Here is a 27,957-nt window from a genome sequence, read left to right as displayed (position 1 = left end):
AGATTAGTAATGGAGAAGAGCGAGGAACAATCTAAAGTAGAACTTCTAAATTGGAAGAGGGCTAACTTCAATGGGATGAGAGGGGATCTAGTCAAGGTAAAATGGAACCAAAGACTGACAGGAAAAACTGTAATGGAACACTGGGTAATCTTTAAGGAGGAGATGGTACAGGCTAGGCGCATTCCAACAAAGGCAAAAGGTAGGGGAACCAAAGTCAAGCCTCCTTGGATTATGAGGGAGATAGAGAATATGATGAAACAAAAAGGTGTATGATGCAAGTCAGGTGAATTCTTCAAGTGATAACTGGGACAAATACAATAAGTTGAGAAGGGAAATTAAGTGGAAAATAAGACTGGTAAAGAGAGAATATGAGAATAGAATGGCAATTAACATAAAAAGGAACCTAAAAATCTTCTACAGGCATTGTCACGACCGAGGTGGGAAGAGTGCACTGTCTTTTCTTAGTTCCATTTCTCCACAAGTCACAACATATATTTAAATGTTTACCCAGTTACCAATACGGTCAATCATTCTTTATTCCAGAATAAAATATACCAACCAGGTTTCTTTAATAAACAACAAAATTATCAGTTTATTATAAAAACAAGACTTAACCAGTACCAAAGCAAAGCATTAACACAGACTGAAATATGCAAGTTCCCTTTTAACTTAGACACACACACACACACACACCGGTTAACCGAAAAATAAATACATTTTTCCTATAGCGCTCTGTTACAAAAAAAAGACAAAATAGAATATTTTGGCCAAATACTTGCTAATTCTTGAAGATATGGAAAGATGTCAGTTGTCCCTTTTTGGTTTAATGTCCCAAATATGCATAGACAGCTGTCACTGGAATCATTCTGGAACAGTTCTTTTCAGGCGACATTGAAGATGTCAGTTTGGCAGGCTTTCCAGGAGAAATGCAGCATCAGTTTCCCTATCTCTTACACTTGATTCTCAGGAAGTTCTCAAAGAGATGGAAGAGGGTGCTTATGGTGACTGCTCTCTTGGGTGGTTTTCTCCAACTGCCTTCAAAACAGTTCATACCCCAATATTCTGTCCAAGTGAAACAAAAAACAATATCTCAAAGAGTCAAGCCTCCTGATCTCTATAAATTTTGACCTGTCATTTCTCTGTAAACATCTCCCCAAGTCAAAAAGCCCCTGATGAGTATTTATCTGACAGGTGACTTCCAGTAAATGTTGTTTTCAAACAATATCTCTCAGTGTCCTTTCAATGACCCCAGTGAAAAAACATCCATGGAATCCTTTTCCATTTTCCCAAATAAAGCAATGTCTATAATTCTAAAATACATGAGTTCTCAAAAAAAATACTTAACAAAAAATATAGAAGCACCATCATAACACCATGTAAATAGTAAGTGGGTAGTAAGAGGCAGGTGGGACATATTAGGGACAAAGAAGGTGATATATGCTTAGAGGAGCAGGGCAAGACTACAATACTTAATAAGAACTTTGTATTGGTGTTTACTAAGGAAGGGGATACTGACAAAATATTGGTAAAAGCAGAGATGGTAGAGGTAATGGATGGGAAAATTGATAGGAAGGATGTACTGGAAAGGCTGACTATGCTTAAAGTGGATAAGTTGCCTGGTTCGTCTGCCTTGTATCCCAAGTTGTTCAAGGAAGTGGGAGTGGAGATAGTGGAAGGGCTTGCCATAATCTTCCAATCTTCCTGAGATACAGGGGAGGTGGCAGAGATCTGGAGAGTGACAAATGTGACACCCTTATTCAAGAAAGAGTGTAAGGGCAGTCTTAGTAACTACAGACCAGTCAGTCTTAGGTGGGTAAGTTTTTAGAAACAATAATCAGGGAAAAAGTCAATAGGAATTTGGAGAGGTTTGAGTTAATTAAGGCGAGCCAGCATGGATTTGTAAAAGACAGATCATACTTGATGAACCTAATTGAATTGTGTGATCAAATAACAGAGAAGTTTGATGAAGCTAAATCAATGGATGTATTTTAAGAAAGCCTTTGACAAAGTACCACATAAAAGGCTGCTAAACAAAACTGAGGCTCATGGAATAGGAGGGTCAGTGTAGGGTTGGATAAAAAATTGGCTTAAGGTCAGAAAACAGCAAGTCGTGATAAGTGGTTGTTTTTCAGACCGGAGGATGGTAGACAATAGTGTTCTCCAAGATTCAGTGCTAGGGCCATGGATTTTTTTGATCTATACAAATGACATGGATATTGGAATACAGAGTAAAATTTCAACATTTGCCGATGATACCAAACTTGGTATGGCAGACAGTGAAGATGATACCAATCGACTACAACAGGACAGATTGGCTAGAAGGGTAGACAAGTGGCAGATGGAATTTAATACAGAAACGTTTGAGGTGATACATTTTGGCAGAAGGGATAGGGGAGAGGCAATATAAACTCAATGGCGCAGTTCTAAAGAGTTTGCAGGTACAGAGGGACCTGGGGGTTCATGTGCATAGATCTTTGAAGGACACATTGAGAGAGTAATGCACATGGGATCTTGGGCTTCATAAATTGAGGTATTGAGCACAAAAGCAAGGAAGTTATGCTGAACCTTTATGGATCTGATTAGGCCACAACTAGAGTATTGTGCCATCACAATTTAGGAAGGATGTGAGGGTACTTGAGAGGTTGCAGAGGAGATTTACCAGAATGGTTCTGGGGATGAGGAATTTTAGCTACAAGGTTAGGTTGGAGAAGCTGGGGTTGTTCTCCTCAGAACAAAGGAGTTTGAGGGGAGATTTGATAGAGGTGTACAAGATTATGACAGGTTTAGATAAGGTAGACAAAGAAAAGCTGTTCCCATTAGCTGATGGTACAAGGACCAGGGGACACAGATTTACCATTTTGGGCAAAGATGCAGGGAGGATGTGAGAAAGAACTTTTTTATGTAGCGAGTGGTAAGGACCTGGAACTCACTGCCTACTAGGATGGTGGAAGCAGAGATGATGAGTGTTTTCAAAAGGAAATTGGATGGGCCTTTGAGGGAAATAAACTTGCAGGGCTATGGGGATAGAGTGGGGGAAGGGACTGATATAGAGAGCCGACATGGACTCGATGGGCCGAATGGCCCTCTTCTGTGTCATTATGACTCTAGGTCAAGCAGCATCTGTACAGCATGGCATTTATAAGACCCTGAGAATTTTTGAATAGGTAAAGCAAGATAGCTGAATGGAGAGGGAAGCATGAGGAACTGGCAAAGTCTGCTTCCTCCCCCATCCCTGGAAGCACTAACACAAACATCCTGCATTAGATATTACGTTGAAAGTATGATATTGGGAATAATAGATCTATTGGTTTGACATCTACATTTGATAGTTCATTATAACGTCATTGACATCATGTTTGAACAAAGAACTATGAAGTTAGTCCATTCAGCTCACTGAGTCTACCCTATTATTTCAGGCCATGCACAGAACCTGTGGTTGCACTCAGTGTATAGTTTATTACTGAATCAGAAAACAGTCCACTTATTAGTTGAATGCTTCACCTGAGTCTTGTCCACATCTCAGCCAACTTGGTCATTGAAATGTAATAATCTGAAGATAATAAACGGCATTATACAGTGAAAGGCTTTGGGGAGTCAGGAGGTGACTTGCCGCAAAATATCCAGTCTCTGACCTGTAACCACAGTATTTATGTGACTGGTCTGGTTATGTTTTTGGTTAATGGTGGCCTCCAGGTTGTTGATAGTGGGGGATTCAGCAATGGTAATGCCGTTGAAAGTGAAGGGGAGGTGGTTAGGCTCTTGTTGGAGATCTTGTTGGAGATGGTCATTTCCTGGCAATTGTGTGGGGCGAATGTTACTTGTCACTTATTAGCTGAAGCATGAATGGTATCCAAGTCTTGTTGGATGCTGGCACAGACTGCTTCAGTATCTGAGGAGTTGCGAATCAAGGCTGACACTCTGGATTACTAGTCCAGTAACAGATCCAGCATGATACTGTTCCCTAGTCTTCAGCACTCTATGCCCTACCCTCTGCAATTCCCTCCCGAAGTCCCTCTGCCTCTACACCTGCTTCCTTCCTTTTAAAACCCAAAACATTGACCAATCTTTTAGTCATCTCCTTCTTTAGCTGAGCATTGCTTTGTCTGATTGCATTTCTGTGCAGCGCCTTGGGATGTTCTTCTACATTGTAGGCACTAATATCAATGCAAGTTGTAGTTGTATTATTTGATACCAGTCAGATACTACGGGGGGAATTTTAACCCCAACAAATGGCAGCTTTAGGTCAGGTGGGGGTTGAATTGTTACATGTCTGTATCCCAACCACAACCTGCTTCCATCTTTAACAGAGGTGGGACGGAGTCATGCGTGTGGGCGACCAACCTGCTCCAAGGAGGCGGGTTATACTTTAAATGTTATAATGAGGGTATGTGCCTTATTTGTATTTACCAATTGAAATACAGCTCTGGCTGACCGGGTTTCCCGGGCCTTGGGAAACCCGCCAGTTAAATCTAGGCGAGGGATTGCTGGATCAGGAGATAAGTGCCTTTTCAATTACCTGCTGAATCTAGCGTAGCTGCCGGGCCAACTCCCTGCAATCGGACACTCCCCACCCCCCCCAAACCCTTCCAATTTCCTCCCAGTCTCACCCATGAGGCCTTCGACCTCCCCAAGTTGTGGGCCAGACCTACCTCATCCTGCGGCCTGCACCCTGCCCAACTGGAAGTCAAGCTAGCACTTAGGCTGGCATCCAGGTGGGGAACCTATTAGTGACGTCACACATACTTCTGGGTTTCCTGCGCTCCACCAGTCACCCCATCACCACCGCTGCTCAGTTCCTGGCAGGTCAAGAAAGCTGAAAATCTCCCGTCAGTAAGCTTTCCCCTTACTGAACTGCACGGTCCTGCCACTGTGTTGTGTTAATCTGTGCAAGCAGGACTCCAGTTTCCCAGCCTCATCAGTGATGGAACTGGAAGTCTTGCAGAGTGTCAGTTCTACATTTTGTTCTTTTTATGATTAACCTTGGCCAGAAGCTTTTGCTGTCTTTTATTGGCTAAATTGGCTTCGGATATCTTCGTAGAATTGTTCACATCTGGTTTGGAAATGTCTAAATTAGTTCAAGGCTGTGAGGTTCTCTTCTCTAATACTGCTATCATATAATTTTGGAACCCATGACAGAATATTTCAGTATGGATTGAACACATGGAACTGTTTACATAATTCTTAGTGTAAAATCTCAGCTGTTTCTGTCTCGTGTCATTTCCTAGTTCCTATTTCCTGCAAATTGCATACAGGATATATAATTGCTGTATACTAATGTATGGGACAGTAAGTTTTACAACACACCTTTTAAAGGTCCCTGCCAAAGATTGCTGCCAATTTACAGACTTGCATTTATATAGCATGTTTAATGTAATAAATGTGGAGAGACAAGAGAAGCTGGGATTGTGGCAGAGAAGGTTAAGGAAAGATTGAAGGAGGATTTTGATGGAGTAAATAAGGAGAAATTGTTTCCACTGGCACATGGGTAGATAGCCAGAGGACATAGGTTTAAGACAATTGATAAAAGAACCAGAGGGGAGATGGGGAGAAATGCTTTTACTCAGCAAGTTGTTAAGATATGGAATGCACTGCATTGAAAGGGTGGTGAAAGCAAAATTTGGAGCGCTATGGAGAAAAACCTAGCAGAGCCAGCACAGGCAATATGTGCTGAATGGCCTCCATCTGTGCTGTATGATTCTATTAATTGTCCAAAGCACTACACGGGAAAGGAACAGATATCAAACTGGGGGGCAAACTTCACGGCCACAGCGAGGATCTTGAAGATGGAGATGGAGGTAGCAAGGTGGAAGGTTAAGGACAGGTGAATTTTTTTTAAATTTCCAAAATATACTTTATTCATAAAAATCTGTAAAAAAATACATTACCAAACAGTTTCAAACAGCACCAAGTCAAAAAATACAAACAGTGCTAGGGAGATCAGTTTCCTTCAATACAATCATGAGTTGCCTCACAACCCTTCCATTTCATTTGTTATGCCATATACCTTTTTACATTTTACAGCACACACAATTTTCCTGATACAGTTTGAGGGGTTTCCCATGGATCCAGCCCCTCCATTCAGCTTGGTGGGGGGACCTTACACAGTGGTCTTTCCCCATTGAGCCTTTGCTGCGGCTGCCCCAAGCTTTAGTGCGTCCCTCAGCACGTAGTCCTGGACCTTGGAATGTGCCAGTCTGCAACATTCGGTCGTGGACAACTCTTTGCGCTGGAAGACCAGTAAGTTTCGGGCAGACCAAAGGGCGTCTTTCACCGAATTGATAGTCCTCCAGCAGCAGTTGATGTTTGTCTCGGTGTGTGTCCCTGGGAACAGCCCATAGAGCACAGACTCCTGTGTTACCGAGCTGCTTGGAATGAACCTCGACAAAAACCACTGCATCTCTTTCCACACCTGCTTTGCAAAGACACATTCCAGAAGGAGGTGGGCAACCGTCTCTTCCCCCCCACAGCCACCCGGGGGGGCATTGTGCGGAGGGGATGAAACTTTGGGTGTGCAGGAAGGATCTGACAGGGAGGGCTCTTCTCACCACCAGCCAAGCTACATCTTGGTGCTTGTTTGAAAGCTCTGGTGATGAGGCATTCCGCCAAATGACATTGGCGGTCTGCTCGGGGAACCATCCAACAGGATCCACCGTCTCCTTTTCCCGTAGGGCCTTAAGGAAAGGTGAATAGGGTACATGCTGGAGCATTGAGCCGGACAGATTGCAAAGACAAGCTGAGGTGACTGTCGGATTTATTAACTCGGGGACGGCCAGCGTAAAGGCTGAACAATACACAATCTTGACATCTCACCAAGGTCTGCTCAGCCCACCTGACTCTGATACACGTGACTCAGTTTCAGGGAAACGTTCCAGGGCGCGAGGTCGCAGCGACATGACGTACTATGAACAGTCCAACTGAATGTATGGGGGGTGTTGGGTAGAGAACAGAATTTTGTGTATAGACCCGGAGCTCTCCCATGAAAACTTGTTTCTGACATATTTCAGATTATTATTTAAGTTGAATCGTAACTTAAGTAAGTAGTTACATCTGCGGCTGTTCCTGGGGGTTTCACATGCAGGAGAGACGCCCCCCACACTCGTCTCCAGGCCAGATAGAAGAGCCCCTGAGGCTGCGCACTCTGGGTGCGCGGAGATGGATAGCGGGATACAGCAGCTGAGCGGAGCCGGGAGTGAGGAGGATGAGAATAATGAGAATGATAGCGATGGCGCCGGTGGGAGCGGAGAGAAGCCGGCCAGACTCTCGGGGAACCTCTTCATTTGCTCTTTTGGCTGCGGAGCTACTTTTTCCAAGAACTGGCGGTTGCTCGCTCACCTTTGCAGACACACGGGAGAGGTAGGACCTCGGAGGGCATATTCTACACTGGGCCCTAGTCACAGATCATATCAGGCCTCAGTCCCAACTCTCCACACATGGAATAAGCTGTTTTTATTCAGGACTGTGTTGCAGGAGGATGTGATCAACCGCGTGAATACTGTAAATTTTGGGGACTTAATGTTCGGCACTTTTCATCATTTATTATTTTATATCACTCTATAAAGTCATCACTCACATACCATTCTCGTACTCAAAAACCTCAACTCGGGCCCTTGACACCAGGGGTTCGGCTTGTTGTGGCACTTCTTTACATTGGGCTGGATTTTGAAGTCAGCAGTAAAGCGATGCTGCTTGCTGTTGACGTCGTGAAAACTTCCCACAAAGGTCTTGTAATCTCCGTTGTGGATTTTCCCTTTCCCGATGACAGTTTGAATCGGATGCCAAGTAAAGGGGATCTCTGGGCATCAAGCAGTAGTGAATTCAGCAAGCACTGTAAGCAGCCAATTGCACTGAAGTAAAAAAAAAACAACTGATTCCCTTCACTTATTTAATTTAAATGTTTTAAAGAAAGTGAAATAAATGGGCCATGCACAGGAGATTAAGGTAGAAAGTAAAATATCAAACTTTAAGGTTAACAGGTATTCAATTCTGAATACTGAGGAAGGTGATGGTTCATCTGGGGAGTGCAGCCAAGGCACCATGGCTCAGCTGCGCAGAGGGGCACACGGAAGACTGGAAGAGCAATAGTGATAGAAGATTCAATAGTCGGGCGAACAGACAGGTGTCTGTGACCGCAGACCTGAATCCAGGATGGTGTTGCCTCCCTGGTGCCAGGGCCAAATATGTCACTGAGTAGCTGCAGAGCATTCAGAGTGGGGAGGGTGAACAGCCAGTAGTCATGGTCCGCATTGGTACCAATGACATAGGTAGAAAGAGGGATGTGGTCCTACAGAAAGAGTTTACTGAGCTAGGTAAGAAATTAGCAAGCAGGATCTCAAAAGTACTAATCTCTGGATTACTCCCAGTGCCACACACAAGTAAGTACAAGAATAGAAGGATAAGACAGATGAATGCATGGCTGGAAATTTGGTGCAGGAGGGAGGGCTTTAGATTCTTGGGACATTGGAACTGGCTGTGGGGGAGATTGGACCTGTACAGGCTGGATGGGTTGCATTTGAACAGAGCTGGGACTGAGTTCCTCGTGGGACATTTTGCTTCTGCTATTGGGGAGGGTTTAAACTAGTTTGGCAGGGGAATGGGGACCTGAGGGTAGACTCAGGACAAAATCAAATGAAAATGGAATGCATAAAATGAATGGATGAGTCTAGAAGGCAGAGGAAACAAAAGTTAGAAAATAGTTTGGCAGTGCTTAAGGGTATCTATTTCAATACAAGGAGTATAGCAAATAAAGCAGTTGAGCCGAGAGCACAAATAAACACGTGACAGCATATTATAGCCATTACAGAAACATGGCTTAAGGAGGGACAGGAATGGCAGCTCAACATTCCTGGTTACAGTGTTTTCAGATGCGATAGGGAGGGGGATAAGAAAGTAGGGGCTGTGGCACTTTTGGTCAAAGAAACAGTTACAGCTGTGAGGAGTGAAATGTTGGAAGATTCATCAAATGAGGCTATATGGATTGAGCTAAGGAACAAAAAAGGGGCAGTCACACTGCTGGGAGTATACTATCGACCCCCAAACAGTCAGAGGGAGATAGAAGAGCAGATATGTAGGCAAATCTGAGAAGTGCAAAAATCAAATGGGCAGTAATGGGGGATTTTAACTAATCCAATGATAACTGGGATAGTTTTAGTGTGAAAGAAATTGAGGGAGCAGAATTCTTGAGGTGCATTCAGGAGAATCTTTTTGGCCAGTATGTAGCAAGTCTAACAAGAGAGGGTATGGTTTTAGATATAGTTTTAGAAAATGAAGATGGGCAGATGGAAGGAGTGGCTGTGGGAGAGCATTTTGGTGGTGGTGATCATAATTCAGTCAGTTTTAACACAATTATGGAAAAGGACGAGGATAGAACAAGAGTTAGAGTTCTCAGTTGGGGCAAGGCCAATTTTACTAAGCTGAGGAGTGATGTAGTGAAAGTGGACTGGAAACAGCTACTTGATCAGTGTCAGAGCAGTGGGAGGCATTCAAAGGGGAGATTCAAGGAGTTGAGTAAACATATTGCCACAAAGAAAAAGGGTGGGAGAGCCAAATCTAGAGCTCCATGGATGTCAAGGAGCTTACAGGGTAAGATAATGCAGAAAAGGAAAGCTTATGTCTGACACCGAGAACTCAATATTACAGAAAGCCGAGAGGAGTATATAAAGTGGAGGGGTGAAATCAAAAAGGAAATTAGGAAAGCTAAGAGAGGGCATGAAAGAATATTGGCAAGTAAAATCAAGGTGAACTCAAAGATGTTTTATCAATACATTTAGAGTAAGAGGATAACTAAGGAAAGAGTAGGGCCCATAAAGGACCAAAATGGTAACGTGTAGGGGTGGCAGATGTTGGTATTGTTCATAATGAATACTTTGCGTCTGCACAAAAGAACAGGATGATGCAGATGTTGTAGTTAAGGAAGAGGGATGTGAAATATTGGATGTAATAGACATGGAGAGAGAGGAAGTATTAATGTGATTAGCATCCTTGAAAGTTGATAAATCACTCGGGTCGGATGAAATGTACCCCAGGCTGTTAAGAGAAGCAAGAGAGGAAATAGCGGAAGATCTGAACATCATTTTCCACTCCTCACTGGATACAGGTGTGGTACTGGGGAATTGGAGAACTGCGAACGTATCTTTGTTTAAAAAGGGAATAATTACAGGCCAGTCAGCCTAACCTCAGTCGTGGGCAAATTATTGGAATCAATTCTGAGGGACAGGATAAACTGTCACTTAGGGCACAGATTAATCAAGGATAGAGTCAGCATGGATTTGTTAAAGGAAGATCTTGTCTGACCAACTTGATTGAATTTTTTGATGAAGTAACAAGGAAGATTGGTAGTGCAGTTAAGGCTTTTGACAAGATCCCACATGGCAGACTACTTTAAAAAAAAAAGAAAGCCTATGGGATCCAGGGAAATATAGCAAGTTGGATGCAAAATCGGCTCAGTGGCAGGAAACAGAGTAATTGTTTACGTTTTTTTTCAACTGGAGGGCTGTTTCCAGTGGCATTCCACTGGGCTCAATACTGGGTCCCCTGCTTTTTGTGGTATATATTATTAACGGTTTGGATGTCAATGTAGGGAGCATGATCAAGAAGTTTGCAGACGACACAAAAATTGGTAATGTGGTAGATAGCGAGGAGGATAGCTGTAAGCTGCAGGAAGATATCAGTGGACTGGTCAGATGGGCAGGAAAGTGGCAAATGGAATTCAACTTTGGGAAGTGTGAGGTGATGCATTTGGGGAGGTCAAAAAGGCAAAGGAATACACGATTAATGGGAGAATACTGAGCGGTTTAGAGGAAGCGAGGGACCTTGGAGTGAATAGCCACAGATCCCTGAAGGTAGCAGGGCAGGTTGATAAGGCGATTTAAGAAGGCATATGGAATCCTTTCCTTTATTAGCGAGGTATAGAATATAAGAGCAGGGAGGTTATGCTGGAACTGTATAAAGGCCACAACTTGACTAGTGTGTGCAGTTCTGGTCACATTACAGAAAGAATGTAATTGCACTAGAGAGGGTACAGAGGACATTTACGAGGATGTTGCTGGGACTGGAAAAATGCAGCTATGAGGAAAGATTGGATGGGCTGGGGTTGTTCTCCTTGGAACAGAGAAGGCTGAGGGGAGATTTGATTGAGATGTACAAAATTGTGAGGGGCCTGGATAGAGTGGAGGTGAAGGGCCTATTTACCTTAGCAGAGGAGTCAGTAACTAGATTTGGTAGAAAGATTAGAAGGGAGATGAGGAAAAAGTTTTTCAGCCACCGAGTGGTGGGGGGTCTGTAACTCACTGCCTGAAAGGGTAATAGAGGCAGAAACACTCAACTTATTTAAAAGGTGTCTGTATATGCAGCTCAAGTGCTGTAACCTGCAGGGCTACGAACCAAATGCTGGAAGGTGGGATTAGACTGGGTGGCTTGTTTTTCGGCTGGCACAGAGACGATGGGCCAAGTGGCCTCTTTCTGCACTGTAAACTTTCTATGATTCTAAATTTTTAAAATGAACTTATAATGGAAAAATTTGACATTCAAGATATAACATTATTCTTTCAGAGATAGCGAGGCTTTTCAGCAGTAATTATGAACTTAGTACGCTGTTACATATCATTCAGCAAAAGGTGTAACTTTTGCAGGTTTTACAGTGACCAAAACCACACAGAAGGCAGCACAAGTACAGCTCAATTGGCGTAGAGATTGGGCGCCATGGGTTGCCTTTGTCGGTGGGACAGGTCATCGCATCTCCCTGGACAGCTACCGCCCGCCTCAAACCGGGCAACCCCCGGTCAGAAAGGTTCTGTCCCGCCACAGTCCACCTGCTTCAATGGGTGCTTGGAGCTCAGGATCATTGCCCGACATGCGGACTGTAACACTGCACCAAACAGCACGACAAAAAAAGGAAAGCAGGTACCAGCCCTTCGTTTTGCAAGCTGGAACGTCAGAACTACGTGTCCTGGCCTGTCGGAAGACCTTACACAAATCAACGACTCTCGGAAGACCGTCATCATTAACAACGAGCTCAGTTGGCTCAATGTGGACATTACAGCACTTCAGGAGACACGCCTCCCTGCGAGCAGATCTGAGAGCAAGACTACACCTTCTACTGGCAGGGTAGGGATCCTGAAGAACCAAGACAGCATGGAGTGGGCTTCGCCATCAGAAACTCTTTGCTCAGCATGATAGAGCCACCTTGAAATGGCTCGGAACGCATACTGTCCATCTGACTGCTCACCGCCTCTGGCCCAGTATACCTCCTCAGCATCTAAATTCCAACACTCTGCTCCCTACCTGAAGTTAAAGACCAGTTCTACGTGGAACTCCATAATATCATTAGTAGCATTCCTAATACAGAACATTTGTTCCTGCTGGGGGACTTTAACGCCAGGGTTGGGGCCGACCGTGACTCATGGCCCTCCTGCCTTGGACGCTATGGCATTGGAAGGATGAATGAGAATGGACAGAGACTGCTGGAGTTGTGTACCTATCACAACCTCTGCATCACCAACTCATTCTTTCATACTAAACCCTGTCACCAGGTTTCATGGAGACATCCAAGATCACGTCGTTGGCACCAGCTGGACCTCATCGTCACAAGGCGAGCCTCTATAAACAGTGTCCAAATCACACGCAGCTTCCACAGTGTGGACTGTGACACCGACCACTCCCTGGTGTGCAGCAAAGTTAGACTCAAACCAAAGAAGCTACATCAGTCCAAGCAGAAGGGCCGCCCGTGCATCAACACTAACAGAATTTCTTATCCACAGCTGTTACATAAGTTTCTAAATTCACTTGGAAAAGCCCTTCAAAACACTCCTACAGGGGATGCAGAGACGAAGTGGGCCCACATCAGAGACGCCATCTATGACTCAGCAATGGCCACCTTTGGCAAACGTGAGAAGCAGAATGTAGATTGGTTTCAATCTCACTTTGAAGAGCTGGAACCTGTCATAGCCACTAAGCGCATTGCACTGTTGAACTACAAGAAAGCCTCCAGCGAGTTAACATCCGTAGCACTTAAAGTAGCCAGAAGCGCTGCACAAAGAACAGCCAGGCGCTGTGCAAATGACTACTGGCAACACCTATGCAGTCATATTCAGCTGGCCTCCGAGACCAGAAACATCAGAAGAATGTATGATGGCATTAAGAGAGAGGCGGTATGGGGAGGCGGTGGTGTACTGGTATTGTCACTGGACTAGTAACCCAGAGACCCAGGTATTGCTCTGGGGACATGGGTTTGAATCCCACCACAGCAGAAGGTGGAATTTGAATTCAATTAATAAATCTGGAATTTAAAGCTAGTCTAATGATGACCATGAAACCATTGTCGATTGTTGTAAAAACCCATCTGGTTCACTAATGTCCTTTAGGGAAGGAAATTTGCTGTCCTTACCTGGTCTGGCCTACATGTGACTCCAGATCCACAGCAATGTGGTTGACTCTTACAAGCCCTCAAAATGGCCTAGCAAGCCACTCAGTTCAAGGGCAATTAGGGATGGGCAATAAATGCTGGCCTGGCCTGCGATGCCCACATCCCATGAAAGAATAAAAAAAAGAGAGAGCTTTTGGGCCACCCATCAAGAAGATCGCCCCCCCTCAAGTCTAATTCAGGGGAAACGGTCACTGACCAACGCCAATGGGTGGAGCACTACCTAGAACTGTACTCCAGGGAAAATGTTGTCGCTGATACCACCCTCAATGCAGCCCAGTCTCTGCCAATCATGGATGAGCTGGACGAACAGCCAACAAAATCGGAGCTCAGTGATGCCATTGATTCTCTTAGTGGTGGAAAGCCCCTGGAAAGGACGGCATTACCCCTGAAATAATCAAGACTGCCAAGCCTGCTATACTCTCAGCACTCCATGAACTGCTTTGCCTGTGCTGGGATGAGGGAGCAGTACCACAGGACATGCAAAATGCCAATATCATCACCCTCTAGAAGAACAAGGGTGACTGCAACAACTACCTTGGAATCTCCCTGCTCAGCATAGTGGGCAAAGTCTTCGCTCGAGTTGTTTTAAACAGACTCCAGAAGCTGGCTGAGCGTGTCTATGCTGAGGCATAATGCGGCTTTCGAGCAAAGAGATCCACCATTGACATGCTGTTCTCCCTTCACCAGCAACAGGAGAAATGCCACGAATAACAGATGACCTTCTACTTTGCTTTCATAGATCTCACCAAAGCCTTTGACCTCATCACCAGACTACTAGCAAAGATCAGAAGTCCACCAAAGCTACTAAGTATCATCACCTCATTCCATGACGATATGAAAGGCACAATTCAGCATAGCGGTGCCTCATCAGACCCCTTTCCTATCCTACCTTTTCCTATTTACATGGAGAAGGTCATGGAAGCTAGTGAGTTCAAGGGAGGGAACAGTGATTATCCTGGAGCTTATCAACATTACAAAGGAGGAGGTGTTGGAGGTTTTGAAGTGCATTAAGGTGGATAAATCCCCAGGGCCTGACCAGGTGTATCCTAGGATGCTCTGGGAAGCAAGGGAGGAGATTGCTGGGGCCCTGGCAGAGATGTTTGTATCATCGTTCGCCAAGGGTGAGGTACCAGAAGACTGGAGGATAGCTAATGTTGTGCCATTTATTTAAGAAGGGTAGCAGGGATAAGCCAGGCAACTACAATAACAAAGTTATTGGAAGGGATTCTGAGAGACAGGATTAAAATGCATTTGGAAAGGCATGGTCTGATTAGGGATAGTCAGCATGGCTTTGTGCGTGCAATCATGTCTCACGAATTTGAGTTTTTCGAGGAGGTGACCAAGAGGATTGACGAGGGCAGGGCGATGGACATTGTCTACATGGACTTTAGCAAGGCCATTGACAAGCTCCCGCATGGTAGGCTAGTCCAGAAGGTTCGAACACTTGGGATCCAGCGTGAGCTAGCAAATTGGATACAAAATTGGCTTGGTGATGGGAGGCAGAGGGTGGTAGTGGAAGGTTGTTTTTCAGATTGGAGGCCAGTGACCTGTGGTGTGCCACAGGGATCAGTGCTAGGCCCTCTTGTTTGTCATATATATTAATGACTTGGATGTGAATGTAGGGGGCATGATTAGTCAGTGTGCAGATGACACCAAAATTGGTGATATAGTGGACAGTGAAGAAGGTTGTCTAAGGTTACAACAGGATATAGATCAACTGGGAAAGTGGGCAAGGGATTGGCAAATGGAATTTAACGCAGACAAGTGCGAAGTGATGCATTTTGGGAAGCTAAACCAGGGCAGGACATATGGCAGGGCCCTGGGGAGTGTTGTTGAGCAGAGACACCTTGGGGTGCAAGGTCATAGTTCCCTGAAAGTGGCAACACAGGTAGATAGGTTGGTGAAGAAGGCGTATGGCATGCTTGCCTTCATCAGCCAAGGCATTGAGTACAAGAGTCGGGACGTCATGTTACAGTTGTACATAAGGTTGGTTAGGCTGCATTTGGAGTAATGTTGCAGTTCTGGTCGCCGCACTACAGGAAAGATGTGATTAAGCTAGAGATGGTGCAGAAAAGATTCACAAGGATGTTGCCTGGTTTGGAGGGCTTGAGTTATAAAGAGAGATTGGATAGGCTGGGTCTGTTTTCCCTGGAGTGAAGGAGGCTGAGAGGGGACATGATGGAGGTATATAAAATTGAGAGGCATAGATAGGGTAGATAGCCAGAGTCTGTTTCCCATGGTAGGGGTGACTAAAACTAGAGGCCATAGATTTTAAGGTGAGAGGGAGGAGGTTTAAAGGGGATCAAAGGGATAAATTTTTCACACAAAGAATAGTGGGTATCTGGAATGAGCTGCCTGAGGAGGTGGTGGAGGCAGGAACAGTAGCAACATTTAAGAGGCATCTGGACAGGTACTTGAATGAGCAAGACATAGAGGGATATGGAATTAATGCAGGCAGGTGGGATAAGTATAGATGGGCATTATGGTCACCATGAACGTGGTGGGCTGAAGGGTCTGTTTCTATGCTATATGACTCTATGAAACAGGGCTGTGTTCTCGCACCAACACTGGGATCTTCTCCTTGCTGCTCTCACATGCGTTCAAGTCTTCAGAAGAAGGAATTTTCCTCCACACAAGATCAGGGGGCAGATTGTTCAACCTTGCCCGTCTTAGAGCGAAGACCAAAGTACAGAAAGTCCTCATCCGGGAACTCCTCTTTGCTGACGATGCTGTATTAACATTCCACACAGGTGAGTGTCTGCAGAGACTCATCGACAGGATTGCGGCTGCCTGCAACGAATTTGGCCTAACCATTAGCCTCAAGAAATGAACATCATGGGACAGGACGTCAGAAATGCTCCATCCATCAATGTTGGGGACCACGCTCTGGAAGTGGTTCAAGAGTTCACCTACTGAGGCTCAACTATCACCAGTAACCTGTGTCTCGATGCAGAAATCAACAAGCGCATGGGGAAGGCATCCACTATGTCCAGACTGGCCAAGAGAGTGTGGCAAAATGGCGCACTGACACAGAACACAAAAGTCAGAGTGCATCAAGCCTGTGTCCTCAGTACCTTGCTCTACGGCAGAGAGGCCTGGACAACGTATGTCAGCCAAGAACGACGTCTCAATTCATTCCATCTTCGCTGCCTCCGGAGAATCCTTGGCATCAGGTGGCAGGACCGTATCTCCAACGCGGAAGCCCTCGAGGTGGCCAACATCCCCAGCATATACACCCTACTGAGCCAGCGGCGCTTGAGATGGCTTGGCCATTTAGGGTGGCGCAGTGGTTAGCACCGCAGCCTCACAGCTCCAGCGACCCGTGTTCAATTCTGGGTACTGCCTGTGTGGAGTTTGCAAATTCTCCCTGTCTGTGTGGGTTTCATCCGGGTGCTCCTCCCACATGCCAAAGACTTGCACGTTGATAGGTAAATTGGCCATTATAAATTGCCCCTAGTATATATAGGTAGGTGGTAGGGAAATATATAGGGACAGGTGGGGATGTGGTAGGAATATGGAATTCGTGTAGGATTAGTATAAATGGGTGGTTGATGGTCGGCACAGACTCGGTGGGCCGAAGGGCCTGTTTCAGTGCTGTATCTCTAAAATAAAAGAAAAAATGTAAGCCGCATGGAAGATGGTAGGATCCCCAAGGACACAATGTACAGCGAGCTCGTCACTGGTATCAGACCCGCCGGCCGTCCATGCCTCCGCTTTAAAGACGTCTGCAAATGCGACATGAAGTCCTGTGACATTGACCACAAGTCGTGGGAGTCAGTTGCCAGTGATCGCCAGAGCTGGCGGACAGCTATAAAGGCAGGGCTAAAGAGTGGCGAGTCAAAGAGACTTAGCAGTTGGCAGGAAAAAAGACAGAAGCGCAAGGAGAGAGCCAACTGTAACAGCCCTGACAACCAATTTTATCTGCAGCGCATGTGGCAGAGTCTGTCACTGTAGAATTGGCCTTTATAGCCACACCTGGCGCTGCTCCACAAACCACTGAGCACCTCTAAGTGCTTACCCATTGTCTCTTGAGACGAGGCCAAAGAAGAAGAATGGTGGAAGTTCTTGTTAGTTCAATGATTTCCAAATAATTGCAGTTTTTGAGGAGGAGACTGCTACACTGCATCCGATGGAGAAGTATAGAATCACTGACGAGCACTTCTGGATTTCCGAGATTAACTGCGCATTTCTGAACTCCAGAAGTTGATGTCAGTTTAAGAGGAGTAATGATGGCGAACGCTGACCGTTTCACCATAATTATTACTGTAAAAGTTGGGCCACTGTTTCCAGCTCTTGAATGTTTCAGCAACTTGTATTATAGAAAGCACACTTACGGAAAGAGAATGTTCGAAGATGCTTCACAGGAGCATAATTGGACAAAAACGCAGAGTTCTCCGAGGGTTGGAGGAGATAATATTGGGAGGAAAGAGACCATGGAGGGATTTAAACATGAGCATTTTACAATCGGAGCATTGGTGGATCAGGAGCCAGTGTAGGTTAGCAAGCACAGGGCTGATGAGTGAACGGGACTTGCAAGTGGAAGACAGGCAGTAGAATTTTGGATGAGCTTAAGTTTAAGGGGGGGTGGAAGGTAGGATGCAAGCTTGGGGTCTATTGGAATAGTTGAATCTGGAGGTAACCGGTTCAGATTTCAGATGAGTGGCAATATTACAGACGTGGGAGTAGGCGATCTTTGCGATGGAGAGGATATGGGGTTGGAAGCTTAGGCTCAGATAGGATGCCAAGGTTGCTGACAGCCTGGCTTGGCCTGGGACAGTGACCAGGGATAGAATCGGTGGCTAGAGAATGTAGTTTGTGTCAGGAGCTGAAAACAATAGCTTTGGTGTTTGCAGTGTTTAATTGGAGGAAATTTTGGTTTATCCAGAACTGGATGACAAATGCAACATGAGCATTGAAGGGGGTCGAGGAAGGTGGTGAGGTAGAGCTGGGTGTTCATATATACATATGGAACCTGACCTGTTTTTGGATGATCTTGCTGAGGGGAAGCAGGAGGTGGCCAAGGATTGATCCTTGGGTTAAAAGGGCAGGAATGCAGGAGCACTAAGAGAAGGTATTGCAGGATATCCTCTGGATACGACTGGATAGTTAAGAGCAGAACCAGCTGAAGGCAGTCTCACTCAGCTGGACGCTGGCGCAGAGGTGTTGGAGGAGCATGGTGTGGTTAGCCACGTCAAAGGCTGCAGTCAGATCAGGAAGGATGAGTGATCGTGCACCATGGTCAGAGTCATGTAGGGTGTCATTTGTGATTTGATTAGGGTAGTTTCAGTGCTGTGGCACTGGTGTAAACCTAATTGGAGAGGTTACAGATTGGAGATGGGACATGATTTTGTAAGGACTGAGGATTTGGGGTGGAGGGCGGCAGATTTGAAAGGGAGGGGTACAATATCTGGGGAACTGTTTGTAATATCATCTAGCATGGGGGCCAGGAGGGAGAGCTGGGTGGTCAGCAATTTAGTTGGAGTAAGAAAGTAGAAGGTGGATCTCGTGGACAAGATGAAATCAGGAGGGAGAAAGAAGAAAAACTAGAGAAAGATGTGTTTAGGGCTAGGCAGGGGCACCATGGCAGAAGCTCATATTGGTGCCTAAGAACAGTGAGGGAGCCGACACAGAGACCGCTGAATGGATGATCTCGATCTCGGTGACCAACCTACGAGTTCTTCACACTTCTTGTAGATATGCTTGGAGGAGGCAAGGGAGATGGGATTAGGTAGTTGGTAGTGGAGAAAAGTCGGGGAAGGAGTTATCTTTGTATTCCAAAATGATCCTAGAGTCATGAGTTTTGACAGAGGAGAGCAGGGATCCAATAGAACAAAGAAAATTACAGCACAGGAACAGGCCCTTCGGCCCTCCAAGCCTGCGCCGATCCAGATCCTCTATCTAAACATGACGCCTATTTTCTAATGGTCTGTATCTCTTTGCTTCCTGCCCATTCATGTATCTGTCTAGATACATCTTAAAAGACGCTATCGTGCCCGCGTCTACCACCTCCGCTGGCAACGCGTTCCAGGCACCCACCACTCTCTGCGTAAAGAACTTTCCACGCATATCCCCCCTAAACTTTTCCCCTCTCACTTTGAACTCGTGACCCCTAGTAATTGAATCCCCCACTCTGGGGGAAAAAAAGCTTCTTGCTATCCACCCTGTCTATACCTCTCATGATTTTGTACACCTCAATCAGGTCCTCCCTCAACCTCCGTCTTTCTAATGAAAATAATCCTAATCTACTCAACCTCTCTTCATAGCTAGCGCCCTCCATACCAGGCAACATCCTGGTGAACCTCCTCTGCACCCTCTCCAAAGCATCCACATCCTTTTGGTAATGTGGCGACCAGAACTGCACGCAGTATTCCAAATGTGGCCGAACCAAAGTCTTATACAACTGTAACATGACCTGCCAACCCTTGTACTCAATACCCTGTCCGATGAAGGAAAGCATGCCGTATGCCTTCTTGACCACTCTATTGACCTGCGTTGCCACCTTCAGGGAACAATGGACCTGAACACCCAAATCTCTCTGTACATCAATTTTCCCCAGGACTTTTCCATTTACTGTATAGTTCACTCCTAAATTGGATCTTCCAAAATGTATCACCTCGTATTTGCCCTGATTGAACTCCATCTGCCATTTCTCTGCCCAACTCTCCAGTCTATCTATATTCTGCTGTATTCTCTGACAGTCCCCTTCACTATCTGCTACTCCACCAATCTTAGTGTCGTCTGCAAACTTGCTAATCAGACCACCTATACTTTCCTCCAAATCATTTATGTATATCACAAACAACAGTGGTCCCAGCATGGATCCCTGTGGAACACCACTGGTCACACGTCTCCATTTTGAGAAACTCCCTTCCACTGCTACTCTGTGTCTCCTGTTGCCCAGCCAGTTCTTTATCCATCTAGCTAGTACACCCTGGACCCCATACGACTTCACTTTCTCCATCAGTCTACCATGGGGAACCTTATCAAACGCCTTACTGAAGTCCATGTATATGACATCTACAGCCCGTCCCTCATCAATCAACTTTGTCACTTCCTCAAAGAATTCTATTAAGTTGGTAAGACATGACCTTCCCTGCACAAAACCATGTTGCTTATCACTGATAAGCCCATTTTCTTCCAAATGGGAATAGATCCTATCCCTCAGTATCTTCTCCAGCAGCTTCCCTACCACTGACATCAGGCTCACCGGTCTATAATTACTTGGATTATCCCTGCTACCCTTCTTAAACAAGGGGACAACATTAGCAATTCTCCAGTCCCCCGGGACCTCACCCTTGTTTAAGGATGCTGCAAAGATATCTGTTAAGGCCCCAGCTATTTCCTCTCTCGCTTCCCTCAGTAACCTGGGATAGATCCCATCCGGACCTGGGGACTTGTCCACCTTAATGCCTTTTAGAATACCCAACACTTCCTCCATCCTTATGCCGACTTGACCTAGAGTAATCAAACATCTGTCCCTAACCTCAACATCCGTCATGTCCCTCTCCTCGGTGAATACCGATGCAAAGTACTCGTTTAGAATCTCACCCATTTTCTCTGACTCCACGCATAACTTTCCTCCTTTATCCTTGAGTGGGCCAATCCTTTCTCTAGTTACCCTCTTGCTCCTTCTTTATGAATAAAAGGCTTTGGGATTTTCCTTAACCCTGTTTGCTAAAGATATTTCATGACCCCTTTTAGCCCTCTTAATTCCTCGTCTCAGATTGGTCCTACATTCCCGATATTCTTTCAAAGCTTCGTCTTTCTTCAGCCTCCTAGACCTTATGTATGCTTCCTTTTTCCTCTTAGCTAGTTTCACAATTTCACCTGTCATCCATGGTTCCCTAATCTTGCCATTTCTACCCCTCATTTTCACAGGAACATGTCTCTCCTGCACGCTAATCAACCTCTCTTTAAAAGCCTCCCACATATCAAATGTGGATTTACCTTCAAACAGCTGCTCCCAATCTACATTCCCCAGCTCCTGCCGAATTTTGGTATAGTTGGCCTTCCCCCAATTTAGCACTCTTCCTTTAGGACCACTCTCGTCTTTGTCCATGAGTATTCTAAAACTTACGGAATTGTGATCACTATTCCCAAAGTAGTCCCCTACTGAAACTTCAACCACCTGGCTGGGCTCATTCCCCAACACCAGGTCCAGTATGGCCCCTTCCCGAGTTGGACTATTTACATACTGCTCTAGAAAACCCTCCTGGATGCTCCTTACAAATTCTGCTCCATCTAGACCTCTAACACTAAGTGAATCCCAGTCAATGTTGGGAAAATTAAAATCTCCTATCACCTGTTGCTCCTACATCTCTCCATAATCTGTTTACATATTTGTACCTCTATCTCACGCTCGCTGTTGGGAAGCCTGTAGTACAGCCCCAACATTGTTACCGCACCCTTCCTATTTCTGAGTTCTGCCCATATTGCCTCACTGCTCGAGTCCTCCATAGTGCCCTCCTTCAGCACAGCTGTGATATCCTCTTTGACCAGTAATGCAACTCCTCCACCCCTTTTACCTCCCTCTCTATCCCGCCTGAAGCATCGATATCCTGGGATATTTAGTTGCCAATCATGCCCTTCCCTCAACCAAGTCTCAGTAATAGCAATAACATCATACTCCCAGGTACTAATCCAAGCCCTAAGTTCATCTGCCTTACCTACTACACTTGCATTAAACAAATTCACCTCAGACCACCTTTGCGTTCATCATCTGCTCCCTGTCTACTCTTTCCCTTAGTCACGCTGACTTCATTATCTAGTTCCTTACAGGCTTTAGTTACTACCTCCTTACTGTCCACTGACGACCTCATTTGGTTCCCATCCCCCTGCCACATTAGTTTAAACCCTCCCCAACAGCGTTAGCAAACGCACCACCAAGGACATTGGTTCCAGTCCGGCCCAGGTGTAGACCGTCCAATTTGTAATAGTCCCACCTCCCCCAGAACCAGTCCCAATGTCCCAAAAATCTGAACCCCTCCCTCCTGCACCATCTCTCAAGCCACGCATTCATCCTGATTATTCTTTCATTTCTACTCTGACTATCACGTGGCACTGGTAGCAATCCTGAGATTACTACCTCTGAGGTCCTACCTTTTAACTTGGCTCCTAACTCCCTAAATTCTGCTTGTAGGACCTCATCCCGTTTTTTACCTGTATCATTGGTGCCTATGTGCACAACAACAACTGGCTATTCACCCTCCCCTTCCAGAATGTTCTGCAGCCGATCTGAGACATCCCTGACCCGTGCACCTGGGAGGCAACAGTGCCTGATATCCAACCAGATCTAATAATCAATGGCTGAACCAGTCTTGCACCATTATTGCACAAATCTCTTGGACTTTAGGGAGCAAGGGTGGGGGCCAAACCAAGGAGCTTGACAAGGTTGAGAGAGTGCGCGAGGGTTTTCTGGGGACAAGGGGATCGGGGTGGAGGTGAGGGTGTGATTAAGCTACAGAAGTAATGTGGTGAATGGTAAAGCCTGGCTACCCGACCTGAACCCAACCACGTATGTCGGATTTGGGTCAGGTCTATATTCTGAGTCCAGCATCCCGACTCTGGTCCGGTCAGGCTGGATGCTGCTTCCGGGAAGTCACGGGATCAGGCTTACCCATGATTCCCCACAACTCCATCTGCAGGAATAGCCTTCTGCCGGAACGGATGAAGAATATTCAGGTCGGGTGTGAAAAAAAGATTAAAGGACTCTGGCTTGGCTCGGGTTTGGGTTGGCTGTGGTCGGGTTGGGCCTAGGTCGGGTTTTAATTTTATACCCGAGCCAGGCTTTAGTGAGTGGCAGCCCAAAAGCTAGCCAGTGGGAATTTGAAAGTGCTGTTGTATGTGACTTGGGGAAGATTTCTGCAGGTGAATCTTGTTTTGTCTTTTGTACTGAATTTCCACAAGGATAACTTAAAGGCAATAACTTAAAAGAACAATCTGATTTTTTTTTTTCCAGAAACCATTTTCTTGTGATCATGAGGGTTGTGGTAAAGGTTTCTCCAGGAAAGGTCACCTTGAAAGGCACATTCTGACTCACAGAGGAGAAAAGCCATTCAAGTCAGTAAACACATTTAAGAATTACTTTTTACTTCAGTTTTTATATTTTTGTATTCTCTTGGTCCTTAAGAGTAATTACAGGTAAGAATAAGCCAAGGTTTGATTTTATTAATAAAATACAAGTGTTACAAAGGAGATTCATAGAACCTATTAGGTCAGTAGTACAACACAAACCTCTGGCCAGTTTTTCTGCTTCAGGAGACTAAGCGGTTAGTAATTCATTAAGGTGCTATATGGTATTCATTTGGATGGTGTCTCTTGTTGGTCCCGTGGACTGAAATGGCTTGTTTTATACCCTCCTTGCTGGTACTAAACAAGCTTCTAATACTTTCCCACACCTTAAAAGTAGTTGATACTGCAGCATCTAATGTTTACAATAGCTTCTTTGAGACATTCAAGGCCTCACAACTGTCTTTAGTCTCTGAGATAGTGTGCTAAATGACTTTTCAAATATGGCCAATCTTCCCAGCATGCTGCCTTGAACAGTCAGTTTCAGGTAATCAATTCAGGTTTCTATCCAATCTTTTTAGTTTCCTCAAAACTAGTGTTTTGGTTTTATAATAAAAGGTTCAAAATCCTTCTTGCCAATGGGAAAATGTCAGAAACTAATGTATATATTGTATTCTGAAATATCGTTTGAAGAATGGAAAGTAAAATTTAAATCATGAAATGTAACTTATTAACAGTAAAAGAGAATAAATTTTGAGTGAATAAAATGGGTTGAATTCGTACATAACCAATTCCTCCCAGAGTAAAGTTTTAAAACATTTAGTAGGGAATTAGGTGGGTGAAGTGTTCTTCAACTCCAACTTCATTAGCAAAAGAGGAGTGGTGTTCACTTTAAGCAACTTCTGCCTTTATTCAATTCTAAATTCTCCACAAAAGATGGCATTGAATGTACAATCTAAACATAGATTGCCCTCTTTTCAAGCACCCTGAGCTAAATGGTATATGTGATGGATGCCCCACTTCAACTTGGATTTTTGAAAAACAAAATTATACTCCTTCATTTCTGAAGGACATTTTGGGGGGGGGGGGGTGCGCGGAAGGAGGGGGGCGGAAATTATACCAGCAGGCCATTCAGCACCTCGAGCTTGTTTTATTCGATCTTTACCTTAACTCCATTTGTTTGCCTTTTCCCATATCCCTTGATACCCTTACCTAACAAAAATCTGTTGATCTCTGTCTTGAAAATTTCAAATGACCCTGGCAGAGAAGGAGGGATTCCAGATTTCTGCTATGTGCGTGTGTTTGGGGGAGGTGGGGGGTGAGTAGAGGTGGTAACTTCCTGATTTTTACTTTTAAATGGCACAGCTTTAATTTTAAGTATTTGCCTCCCATGTTCTAGATTACCCCACCAAAGAAATAATCCCTGTGTATTAGTCTATTGAATCATTTTCTCATTTTAAACACCTTGATTGCATCACTACTCTGCCTTCTAAACTCAGTAGAATACAAGCCAGGTTTATGCAACATTTTTTCACAATTTCACCCTTTAACTCCTGGTGATTGTGTTTTCATTTTTGATAATTGCTTGTGTGATAACTTATCAGATGTCTTCTGGAAGTCCATATAGACAACATCCATAGCCATCCACCTATCCACTTTGTCCTTAGGCTGTGTTTCTTGACAATGCAACCACTAGGTGGCACAGTACTTGCACATGCCGAAATGCAGGCTCTTCAACTGGAACGTCAGTGTCTGCGACGTTTAGGCAGCTGCCAGGATTAAAGATGGCGCTGCTCAACCTATCACAGGAAATGCGTATGGCTAGATCGTTCTAGCAAACTAACCTTACATTAAGTTGGATGGAAGCCCAGTAATATGCTACTATTTAATTACAAGATACTAACTGTAATCCTTAGATCCATTTAATATTCCAGTAATCCTATTAAATACAAAAGGAATTTTATGATTGAATTTCCATTGGAAGATAGTGAATGTGCACCCCAATCGAAAATCAGGCAGAGTATAAAATGTGCTGCCAATTGGTTATTGTGATTTGTTTATATGGCTGAGCAACATGGATTTCACCCGAACGCAGCTACTAGCTCCCGCCCTGCTGGCCGCTCTCCCACCTCGGCAACCCCCGCCCCCAGCTGCTTGCTCCAGACCTCACTGCTCTCTTTTCCCCCCCACCGCTTCCCCTGGCCGATTGTTCCCCACTCGCGCCACCCCGCTCTCTAGTTGGTCGGTTGCCCCCCCCCCCCCCCCCCAGCCACTTCCCTCCTCTCGCCCACTCGTTCCCACATTTGATCAGTCTCCACGCGCCGCCTGAAGAAGCAAGGCGGGCCGCAAGAGGTTACGAGACGATGGAGGAGTGAGTGGCCGAGAAGAGGGAAGCAGCGCGGCCTGGGGGTGGGGGGGTTGGTGGTGGTGTTGCAGGAAGCGAGCAGCCGGAGAGTGAGTTGGCGCATAGTGAGGAGTGGGAACAATCGGCCAGGGGAGTGGGGGTGGGGGGGGGTGCAGCAGCGAGGTCTGGAGTGAGTTGCCGAGGGGGAGAGCTCCAGCTGAGTGGTGGGGGCTGGATACCCGATAATGCTTTATCGCGCATGCGCGAAGATGGACCAGGCGTGGATATGCGATGATGGCGCTACACAATGACGTCATCGCGTGCAAGCACCACATAGTCCTGGCAAGATGTATCTGTGCATATGCACAGTTTGGCGCACTCTGACTTCAGCAGGCCGCTGTATTATCAGAAATCGCTGTTGTCCATAACAACTCAAAAGATTTAACTCGTTACTCAAGCAGCTTGTTACTCGAGCTGATTCCTTATGCCCTTTTTCAAATAATGAAGCAAGTTACTGTAAAAGCTGTTGTGATCTTTGTTCATTTCCCAGTTTACAAGTTATATTAAACATAAAACTGATTTAAGCATATTATTGGGGCTGTGCAAGTGTTATGAGAAAATGTACAATGAACTAGAGTTGAGAGGTGACAGAAAAGAGAGTTTTGAGGAAGCATTTGAATGTGGGGAGAGATCAGCAAGGTGGCGGGTTTAGGAAGAGAATACCAGAGTGCAGGAGCATGATGGCTGAAGGTTTTGCCACCAGTGATGGAGTGGAGAGAATGGTATGCACAATGGACCAGAGTTGGAAGGTCAGATTGTGCAAGCTTGAATTGCACAGATAGGGTGGGCAAATCTGCAGGGAATTTCAGACCAAGATCTCAAAATCAAAGCATTGGGAGATTTGGAGACACTAAGGACCGTGCACCAAGTGAGTGAGCGTTAGTATGAGATGAATGAATGAGGTGTGTTTAACAAAGGCTGAAGCTCAAGAGGAGACTGTTAGAGATGTCAGGCCAGGAACTGATGAAGGTAAGTGGATGTCTAACGTGTCTTGAATAGAGGTTGCTCCAAATACAGCTGGAAAAATGTTTTTTTTCTTGATCACTGAAAGCATCACAATATTAAGTAACTTTTAGGTTACTTTTAGTTTTAAATTTATTTACACTGTGAAGCATTGCAAATAGATTGGCCTTTAACTTTTTATGCCTTGCAGATGTACAGATGAAAGATGCAATAAAACTTTCACTACAAAGGACAATTTGAAGAAGCATATCTCAAGAAAGCATGACAATGTAGAAAAACTTTATTTGGTAATTAATCTTCTGCCTTTTTATTTATTCATGGGATGTGGAGGTCGCTGGCAAGGCCAGCATTTATAGTCCTAATTGGCCACGAGAAACCACTGCAGTCCTTGTAATGAAAATACTCCCACAGTGCCGTTGGGAAGGGAGTTCCAGGATTTTGACCCAGCGACGATAAAGGAATAGTGATCTATTTCCAAGTGAAGATGGTGTGTGACCTGATGGGGAATGCAGGTGGTGGTCTTCCCATGCACCTGCTGCCCTTGTCCTTCAAGGCATTAGAGATTGAGGGTTTGGAAGGTGCTTTTGAAGAAGCCTTGGCAAATTAGTGCAGTGCATCTTGTAGATGGTACACACCACAACCACGATGTGCCAGTAGTGAGGGAGTAAATGTTTAAGGTGGTGGATGGTAAAGGCCGGCTACCCGACGACATGAGTCGGGCTCGGGTCAGATTGCACTTCTGGGTCTGACATTCGGGCTTGGGTCGGCCTGTGGCGGACACGGTCTATCACAACGTCAGGTAAGTGGCTCCAATGTTAATGTAATTTTTGGACTAGAAAAGTGGTTTTGTTACTTTAAGCTTGTACAGATCAGCAACAAGGTGAAAAATGGAAGGTAGGTTAACTGATGGTCGGGTCGGGCGCGGGAACAAATGGAAGGGCTCGGGTCAGGTTTCATTTGCAGACCTGAGCCGGCCTTTAGTGGTTGGGGTGCTTTGTCTTAAATGATTTAGAGCTTTTTGAGACTTTTTGGAGCTGCACGCATCCAGACAAGGGAAGAGTATTCCATCTTCAGACTTATGCCTGCGAATGGTGGAAAGGCTTGGGGAGTCAAGAGTCACTTGTCACAGAATAACCAGTTTCTGACCTGCTCTTGTAGCCAT

The 27,957-nt window shown here is 45.3% G+C and overlaps 1 protein-coding gene across 1 annotated transcript in view; it reads left to right on the top strand.

The window, feature by feature from the left end:
* The first annotated feature begins 7,118 nt into the window (after positions 1–7,118).
* LOC137371278 (transcription factor IIIA-like) overlaps positions 7,119–27,957 on the top strand; it is a 43,650-nt gene continuing 22,811 nt past the window's right edge. Inside the window, exons 1-3 of the mRNA XM_068033567.1 lie at positions 7,119–7,353; positions 23,379–23,479; positions 26,986–27,082. Coding sequence (XP_067889668.1) covers positions 7,153–7,353; positions 23,379–23,479; positions 26,986–27,082 — 399 coding nt within the window. The 5' untranslated portion in view covers positions 7,119–7,152. The remainder of the gene's footprint in view (positions 7,354–23,378; positions 23,480–26,985; positions 27,083–27,957) is intronic.

This window comes from Heterodontus francisci, chromosome 6 (assembly GCF_036365525.1).
Source record: "Heterodontus francisci isolate sHetFra1 chromosome 6, sHetFra1.hap1, whole genome shotgun sequence".
In the NCBI taxonomy this organism is placed as follows: Eukaryota; Metazoa; Chordata; class Chondrichthyes; order Heterodontiformes; family Heterodontidae; genus Heterodontus; species Heterodontus francisci.
This window is presented reverse-complemented; position numbering and strand designations above follow the sequence as displayed.